General features: G+C 43.1%; 1 protein-coding gene across 4 annotated transcripts in view; it reads right to left on the reverse strand.

The window, feature by feature from the left end:
• The window catches only part of NRP1 (neuropilin 1), a 140,054-nt gene that overhangs the window by 36,732 nt on the left and 93,764 nt on the right, over positions 1-9,558 (reverse strand). For all 4 annotated transcript variants that reach the window (XM_007104621.4, XM_007104622.4, XM_007104620.4 and 1 more), the window contains exons 8-9: positions 6,155-6,310; positions 2,916-3,060 (exon numbers count right to left, since the gene is read on the reverse strand). In XM_007104621.4, the coding sequence (XP_007104683.1) occupies positions 2,916-3,060; positions 6,155-6,310 (301 nt within the window). The remainder of the gene's footprint in view (positions 1-2,915; positions 3,061-6,154; positions 6,311-9,558) is intronic.

Here is a 9,558-nt window from a genome sequence, read left to right on the forward strand (position 1 = left end):
GGAGAGGCCACAAGGGTGAGAGGCCCGCGTACCGCAAAAAAACAAACAAACAAAAAAAAAACAAAACGAGAGCCAGAAATTCAGAATTCACACTAACGCATTTGGAGTCTTTATGAAGTTTACTTCTTTTTTTCTGGTACAATGACGTGAAATTAGGTGGGAGGAATGGACCAGAAATTTCCACCCTGCCCTCAGATGGCCTTGTTTCTATGAATTTATGGGTAGTCTCTCACATTTGTAATGCTCTGAAAATGACCTAGAACTTTCATGCAACTGCTGATCAAGAATAAAGCCAAGGTGGGACGCCCCTCGTGGCGCAGTGGTTAAGAATCCGCCTGCCAATGCAGGGGACACCTGGTCCAGGAAGAGCCCACATGCCATGGAGCAACTAAGCCCGTGTGCTACAACTGCTGAGCCTGCGCTCTAGAGCCTGCGAGCCACAACTACTGAGCCTGCCTGCCGTAACTACTGAAGCCCGTGTGCCTAGAGCCTGTGCTCCGCAACAAGAGAAGCCACCGCAATGAGAAGCCCAAGCACCGCAATGAAGAGTAGCCCTCGCTCGCCGCAGCTAGAGAAAGCCGGCGCGCAGCAACGAAGACCCAACGCAGCCAAAAATAAATAAAAAATAAATTTTAAAAAAAGAGTAAAGCCAAGATTATAGCTAACCTTAACTGGCCCTTTTCTCCCTCCAAGCCCCTCTCCACCCAATTCCTGCCTCCAAGGACTTGAACTTTTTAAACGCTTAGATCCTAAAACAATAAACAAGTCTGTCTCTAGGATGGAAATAAATAAAATTTGGGGAAGAAATCAAAAGTCAGTTTTCACTTTCCAAAACGAACTGTACTGTAAACAAATGTATTTTTTTTCCCTCCTTCATTAGCTCTTCTTCAAATTGCTTGTAATTTCATGGAAAACTGCCCAGGTGATTTTTTTTTTCCTTCAAAAGTCAATAGTTTCCTTCTCTAAAAATAATTATACTTAAGAGGATAAAAATAAAAACAATAGTGTTGGCATTCATGCAATGAGAAGATAAATGCCCTTAATATGTGTACTAACATTATATGAAAGATAGTTCGCAGATTCTTTTTTAAAACTAAATTCATTTATTTTTGGCCGCGTTGGGTCTTCGTTGCTGTGTGCGGGCTTTCTCTAGCTGCGGGATGTGGGATCTTCCCGGACCAGGGCTAGAACCCGTGTCCCCTGCATTGGCAGGCAGATTCTTAACCACTGCACCACCAGGGAAGCCCAGTTCTCAGATTTTTAAACGTTGTTCACTTTTAATTACTTTTTGGTGAATCAGTTACCGATTCTGTCTTTGAAGTTTTAAGCTTACTATGGAGGTTACACTGTACTTTTTTTTTTTAATGAAAAATGTGCAGTGTATTTACTTAAGTGGAAAGGACTTGTAACGTGACTGCTACTTACTTCAGAATACAGAGTGGTTGTACAGGAAGATCAACTGACAAGTAAGAGCAGTACTGGTTGCCATAGAAACACAGTGAGACTAACAGGACCTTCTTTTACTCCCTGCTCGGTACCTGCCTATCTTTTTAGCCACTTAATTGCCCAGTACCTCATCTTCATCTCTCAAGTGGATATAATCCACCTACTTGTTCCATATTTAACAGAGACCTTTAAAGTCCTTTTAATGTCAGAAGAAACAAACTCAAAAACGAGAAATACTGACAAATTGATTTCTAATATTAGCATATTCATTCAACAAAAGATTGACATATATTGAGCCAAAACCTAGGAGAAAGTTGTCAGGGCAGTTAAGTGAGTAAAAGGAGAAATTCTGGTAAATTAAACTCCTCCTGAACAGTTACAGCTGATGAGGCCACCTCTAGACTTCAAAATTAAAAAGACAGGTAAGTCAGACAGAGAAAGAGAAATATTGTATGATATCGCTTATATGCAGGATCTAAAAAGAAATGATACAAATGAATGTATTTACAAAACAGAAACGGACTCACAGACTTAGAGAATGAACTTATGGTTACGGTGGGGGGGGAAGGGTGGAGGGAAGGGAAAGTTAGAGAGTTTGGAATTGACATGTACACGCTGCTATATTTAAAAAGGATAACCAACAAGGACCTACTGTATAGCACAGGGAACTCTCCTCACCGTTAAGTGGCAGGCTGGATGGGAGGGGGGTCTGGGGGAGAATGGATACATGTATACGTATGGCTGAGTTGCTTTGGCTGAAACTATCACAACATTGTTAACTGGATATACTCCAATATAAAATAAAAAGTTAAAAAACAAAACAAAAACAAATAAGATACAGGGATATAATATACAACACAGGAATATAACCAATCTTTTGTAATAACTTTAAATGGAGTATAATCTACAAAAATATCAAATCACTATGCTGTACACCTCAAACTAATATAACATTGTAAATCAACTATGTTTCAATTAAAAAATATATATGTAAATTAGAAGAAAAAGTAAAAAGACAAAGCAGGTGAAGAACATTTCACGCAACAGTTATTTATTGTAAATCTACTAAGTAGCAGTCAGTGTGCCGAGTACCGAAGAGACAGAGGATGACGGGGGAGGTACCTGCCTTCTTGGAGCTTTACCTGCCTTCCTGGAGCTTGCCGTCTAGTGGAACACTTAGTAAATACCCACCACACGTCAGGCTGTGTAAATGCTTCGTATCCACTAGCTGATCCGTTATCACAGCAACCCTGTTTCCAGGTGAGATAACTAAGGCTTTGAAAGGTCATAAACTGCCCAAAGAAATAAGCCAGGGAGTAGTACAAGTAGGATTTGAACTCACTTTTGTCTAACTCCAAAGCGTATGCTCTTAACTATCAAATGAAAATGACCGACCCCATTTATACCAAATGACTCTCCCTATATTTAAAAGTTTACATAAATCAAACCCAGGTGATCTTCAATCTTACCTGTTATCTTGCAGCCATAGACTTCAAATCTCATAGATATGCCAGTTTCCCAAGTCACAGGTTTGATTCGGACAAATCGAGTTATCAGGGGTTTGGGGAAAACTCCAATCACAACATCTGTGGGGTTGGTGTTTCCCTGAAAGATCTAGATGGAAAAAGGAAGGGCCCTTTAATAGCAGACATTTTGGATTGTCTGAAAACAAATCCAGAAATATGTTTTCACCAGTGCTTGTCAAATTATTTACAATTTCCTCACTGTTTACCGTGGCTGAGGTAGTGTTAATAATTTGTCATGTTATTTTTCCAAATAATGGCAATCAGAAAGAATTGCGTCTAATACAGAATGTTGTCCTAATCATCTATTCAATTTTCTGAGAGAATAGAGCCTCCAAAGGTACTATTATAAGGATAGCATTTGTTATAGAATACTATGCTATTATCTAAAAAAGTGGGAAAATTATTAACATTATCAGAAGGACTTACAGAATACTGTAGACAATTCTTGGGAACTCTCACTATTGTACTTTCCCAGGAACCCCTCAAAGGAGTGCTTTTTGAGTTCAATGTAGGGTCTGGCTTTTTGAAAATTCTAGGTTATGTTCAGCACTAGGTCAAGGAGCTTCCTCCCTTTTAACTTCACTTCTTGATGGAAGATCTTATCCCTGACGTTAATGAAAGACTTTAATCTTTTTCAGTTATTGGTAAAATTATGTGTTAGTGGTCAAAATCAAAACTGAGTTATAGATGTTATGTAATGGAGAATCAGTTTTCCCAGGGCTTCTGTTTCTAGTTTTAAAAATGAGTCATTTTATTCTAAAAAAGATGAGGCATGTAACTGCAGATGTAATGAGTGCCAGTCACGAACCGGTTTCCCACAAGTGTCTGTTGGAGACACTCAGCCTGGGCATGGCGCCACGGCAGTGTCTTCCAGTGAGATCTCTGAGGAACGGGGACCGTCTGCTACGTGGAACCCTCCGGCACTCGACCAGTCTCAGATGGGACTGTAAGCCTCCACTCCCCTGGATTTTACTCCAGCTCTGGGTGGGGACAGCTGTGTAAAAGCGCCAGGTCTCAGTCACAGGCCTTGTGTAGCTAGAGCATCCCTGGGCCATCAGAGGTGCAGAGACTCCCACCCACCTTCCCAGATGAGTCCTAGGAGGAGGACCACCGTTCCCCTGGGAGAAGGGGCTTAGGAGAGTCAGCCTGGAGTTCTTACTCCATTTAGCCCATGAGGCCTGCTCCATGGGAGGTGGTCAAATGCTTCACTAAGTCGGCTGTTCGCTGGTTCCCCCTCCTGAGACGATTTAATATTGAATTTATCCCAGCCTGTGACGGCCTTTAGATTTCTGTCTTACTTCAGCAAATCTCTCTTGGAAACAATCTGTATGGAAGCATTTTTGTGTGACGATGAATAATGGGGACCTGCCTGAAGGAGCAGAGCTTCCCAAACCAGTGTTCCAAGGGCCAGTGGATCCCCCTCAGGGAGGGACCACAGTCTGGTTCACCCTGAAGGCATTTTATGTTTGCTGAAAACCAGGTAAGGACACACACGCCACCAACAGAAAGAGGGCTGCTGGAATGCTGGTGGCCAAAGGCTGCTGTTGCTGAGGTACATAGGCCAACTCTCTCTGAGGAAAGCAGGGCAGGGGGAGGTGCCTGAAAGGCCCCAAAGTAGTGAAAGGCAGGTGGGCAACGAGAGCTGGACTCCGGGTGGATGTGGGGATTTCATTCGGGTTCAGTGAAAGGGTGCAGACACATGCCAGGTCTTTGCTGACCCTTTATTCTTTCTGCCTCCTACTCTGGAAGGCCCTCTGTGTGCCAAGGTGACCCAGATCATGGACCGGGAGTGAGCTGTGTGCACGTCAGGTGCCCCTACGGCCCTCGTATGCTCCCCACACGCACATCCGGGCCACGCGGACAACCGCGGACCATGGCTGAGAAGCGTGTCTTGGAGAGACAGTGCTCATTGATTAAAGAGACTGCCTGAAAGCTGGGGTCAGCCCTCCCTACTCTCTCCGGTTCTTCTGTATGTTGGTGTGTCCTTGTCATCGGTGTTTTTTCGTTTGTTTGAAACTAAAGCATGCCTTCAAAAAACGACTCTAAAACAAGAATAAGTCATGACACTCAGGGTCAAAATTTACTCACTAGATCTCCACCAATGATGACTATGAGGGTTTTTCTTCCCCAGATGGAGGATCTGTTCCACATCCTCTAGGGCTAGACAGTGGCCTTGAGCTGGTCTGTTCACAGAGCAGCTGCATCCCTATGTCTTGGCCTTCCTGCCTGCCCTAAGGGACAGGGAGGGCTTTGCAGCTAATCAAAGTGTATTTATAGGCCTCTCACTTCACACCCAGGAGGCTTTTCTCAGTTTCAGACCCAGAAGGAGGAAATCAAGGCCAGGGATGCCCCAAATGGAGACAAGGACATGTTAATTGGTCTCTTCCCGAACCCAGGATTCCAGGTTACCTGGATCTTTGCTACTATCCTCACCAATTCTGTGCATTTCACGTGGCCTCCAGGGCAAGCTTTTAATTTGGGGGAAACAGCAAGCATTGGGTTCTCCAAAATCTTTTGATTAGTAAATCAGAGCAAGCATAACTTCAAATAAACAGCAGGCTGAGAAAAACATCTCAGTTCCAAATAATTCAGAGCAGAGTGTGTGGGGGGCGGGGGGGGGGGCATGGTGTGCCCTCCTCAACAGAGAAGTAGTGAGGAGGTGGCGTGTGCCTCATGGGATCTGAGGGGACACCTGTAGTTCTGTTCATTTGCACAGAAGCAGCCAAACACACTTGGAAATTAGTTTGTGAGCCACAGAGGGTAGATGAAAAGGAGTCTTCTGAAACCAGCCCATTACAGAGAGGAAGAAAGGATCAATCTATGAAAGAGGATGAGGAAACACGGGCAGAAAGACAAAACAAAACAACTCCAGAGGTTCTAAGAGGATGGCGTTTATCCTGTGCATAGTCCCGCGGCCCCGTGGGAGGTTTAAAGTGATTCTTGAGTTTGACTTAATTTGCCCGGTATTGACTTTTCTTGGAAACATCCATATAATTTCCTTTTGGCTTCTGGATCTGGGAACATGAGACCCCTTGGTCAGATTTAAACCTCTAATTGCACTTTTCATTTTAAATCAATTCGAAAATAAACCAGGCAAGACAGCAAGCTCCCAAACAAACAAGTGAAAATTGATCATCCACTTCAAAGACCGGATTGCTGGAGGAGGTGGAAGGGAAACTTACAACAGGTTTATTTCCTTCTTTTATGGTGATCCAGTCTTCCCCGTTGGAGCTAATGTCTATTCTGTATGTCTTGACGTAGTATTTCTTCTTGGTTTCCTTTGAAATAGCTCCCTGTGTCCCGACAGCAGTGACAAAGCGCAGAAGGCCCAGGTCTACCTACAAGACAATACCAGCCTTGTCAGTTGCCCATCCTTGTACCTCCGGAACGCGGAGCATCTTTTCCTGTGGGTACCATGGTGTAGTTTTCATCCACCTGGGATCAACAAACCCTAATTCCATCGGCATCAACAACCCCAAGAAAGCCTCCGATAAGACAGCAGCTGCCCTAGGTTGGCAATGGCCAAAAAAGAGACCTTTCTCATCGTTGCCACCAAGATTGCTTGATCCTTGGTACAAAAGAGAAAACTGGGTTCAATATCATGTTACTGTATTTTCTAAGAGATTCACAATACTTTCTAAACAGCACGTTAATAGATGTCATTTTACACGGGCTTCCCTGGTGGTGCAGTGGTTGAGAGTCCGCCTGCCGATGCAGGGGACACGGGTTCGTGCCCCGGTCCGCGTCCAGAGCCTGTGCTCCGCAACGGGAGAGGCCACGACAGTGAGAGGCCCACGTACCGCAAAAAAAAAAAAAAAAAAAAAAAAAAAAAAGATGTCATTTTACAAATAGAAAATCAAGACCAACAAGATCAGCTCACATACTGGATGTGGAGTGGCCCGGACTAGAACTTGAGTCTAACATGATCCCATTTTCCATTACCTCCTTCCAAACAGAACGTGGATCAGAACGATCCCGACTCCGAAAGCACTTGTGTGTGCTGCGGGTTGCGAAATGGGCCATAGATTTATAATCTGGAATGGAGTCGAGAGAAGGAGGGCAAAGTTAGGATTTTTGATCCATCTAAATTTCTTCCTTTTCCGTATCTCTCCTTGTAGTTCAGCTTGAGAGGCCGGAGGATTCCCAGGCATCAATCTGGGAAGGAACGACGCCTCTGTGGGACAACAGCTAGGACTTAACAAGCTTCCACTGGTGAGTTTCCAGGGGAGATGTTCCTCAGCACAATGGCCTTACCTTCATCCCTCACTAGACTTTCTCACACCCCTGACGGCTGGGCCGCCTGGAGGGCACCACAGTAGTGATGACCAGTGGATGACCAAAGCCCGAGGTCCCTGATTGCACCCCAGAGGTCTGCAGTGGCTGGAGTTTTTCCCATGGCCCTGTGATGTGAATGGGAAGGACAGAGATCAGGCCCTCAAGGTTCCAGTACCGGCTCTGCCTTGAGCTTGCTCTATAGGGCCTCAGACAAGTCACTTCATCTTTAGGCTTCTAGTTCTTCATTTGTAAAACGAACAAGTTGGACCAGATAACCCGGAAGACCCCTTCCCTCTCTGACTTCCTAGGACTCCATGCTTTCAGAAGAGTGAAATAGGTATTTTTTCTTTAACTTTCCTTATTTCCATTGTTAATAACCAAGAATCATCTTAAAACAAAAATCATTACCAGTTTCTCTATATTAGAAATATTTTCCTTTTATGAATACATTTGATTATTCCTATAAAATTGTTTTCCTCTACTATGCCCTCTATTTATTGGATTTCTGTATAATACAGAGATTTTAAGGAAATGAAGCACAAATATTTGGCAAATATTTTGTAAAGGACACAAAAAGTAATTGCACGTTTCAGCTGATTAACAGTAACAAGATATTTCAACCGTATATTATATTCACTAGTAAGAGGCTGTTTTCCCTGAAAACGGCGACAAAAGCCAAAAAACAAAACCCCCCCAAAACCCCTAAGCACACCACCGCCCCCCCAACCACAACTTCTGAATCCTGCTTTCCAGTTGCTACATGACAACCCAATTTTCTGAAAACAATTAATATTTCAATTAACCCTCTAGTGCCCATGGGTCATGAACAGCTAAAGAATTTCCATTTTATGTACAGCCTGCCTTGTGAAGAACGGCTATTGTCTTCCACGAATTGCTTTTTCCTGAAGGCCCTTGGAGTAGTTAAATCAACAGGTTGCCAATTCCTTCAAAACTGAACCAAGACTTACATCCAGGAAAAACAGCAATGTCCCTGCCACAGAGAAGCCGACTTGAACTTAACACAATTCAACAATAGGAGATTTCATCTAGAAAGGAAGGGGATACCATTCAATGTAAAACAATCTTTCTTTCATTTTCCTGATTTTTAAGATGTAAAGTCCAGCCTCTAAACGCTTTCACCAGATTTAAAAGAAAAAGGAGCAAGCCTTTAATAGCAATAAATATTTTAAGATAATAATGGTGGATCTTCTAAATCTTAATTTAACAAATAAGTATTTATCCAACATGTTTTATCAAGTGCCTATACTTGTTAACTGGAATTTGCATTTTTTCCAAAAGTGAATACTAGTACTTTGTATGAATCTGTGTACAAATTTCAAAAAAAACGGAGGCAGTCCACATTTACCAGATTTAGCCAACAAAACTGCAAGATATTCAGTTAAATTTGAATTTCAGATAAACAACAAATGTTTTTAGTATAAATATGTCCCATGCAATATTTGGGACATACTAACAACAGGTTCATTGCTTACCTGAAATTCAAATTTAACTGGGTGTTCTTTTCTGGATGTTATCTGGCAAGCCCAAAGCCAACTCTATTCTGGACAAATAACCAGATGATTTCAGGTTGCTGCAAAAACTCTCTGATTTCCTAATGCTGCAACTTGAAAGTTAATGGGTACTTTAGACATGGCTGCACGGAACTTTTTCAACTGTTTTCAGATGCTCTCAGACACTCAGTGCTTTGCTGACTGCCCACTGAGTCATGCCCTCATGCCTAATACCGAATCCACTTTCAACCTGAAGGGTCCTTAAAACCTTGACATCCAAGGGAGCATGAAGTAGAGCTGTGCAAATAAACTCTTCCCGTCAAACTTACAAATGGCTCTTCAGTTTGGAAATGCTTAAATTCTCATGAGTGTATATGCAGCTTAGGCTGATTGGAAAGAACTCTAGAACTTCATTCCCTGGCTGTCCTTTTCCTATTTTTAAAATTTTGTTCTCAGGGTAAGATTTAGTTACTGGGTAAGAAAGAAGTTAACTGGTGGTCAACTAGAAGAATCCTAGGCACTAGAAACAACTGATCTTCATGCAGCTCAATAACAAAAAAACAAACAACCCAATCCAAAAAAGGGGAGAAGAACTAAATAGACATTTCTCCAAAGAAGATATACAGATCGCCAACAAACACATGAAAGAATGCTCAACATCATTAATCATTAGAGAAATGCAGGGCTCCCCTGGTGGCGCAGTGGTTGCGAGTCCGCCTGCCGATGCAGGGGACACGGGTTTGTGCCCCGGTCTGGGAAGATCCCACATGCCGCGGAGCGGCTGGGCCCGTGAGCCATGG

Source organism: Physeter macrocephalus, chromosome 11 (genome assembly GCF_002837175.3).
Source record: "Physeter macrocephalus isolate SW-GA chromosome 11, ASM283717v5, whole genome shotgun sequence".
NCBI classification, from domain to species: domain Eukaryota; kingdom Metazoa; phylum Chordata; class Mammalia; order Artiodactyla; family Physeteridae; genus Physeter; species Physeter macrocephalus.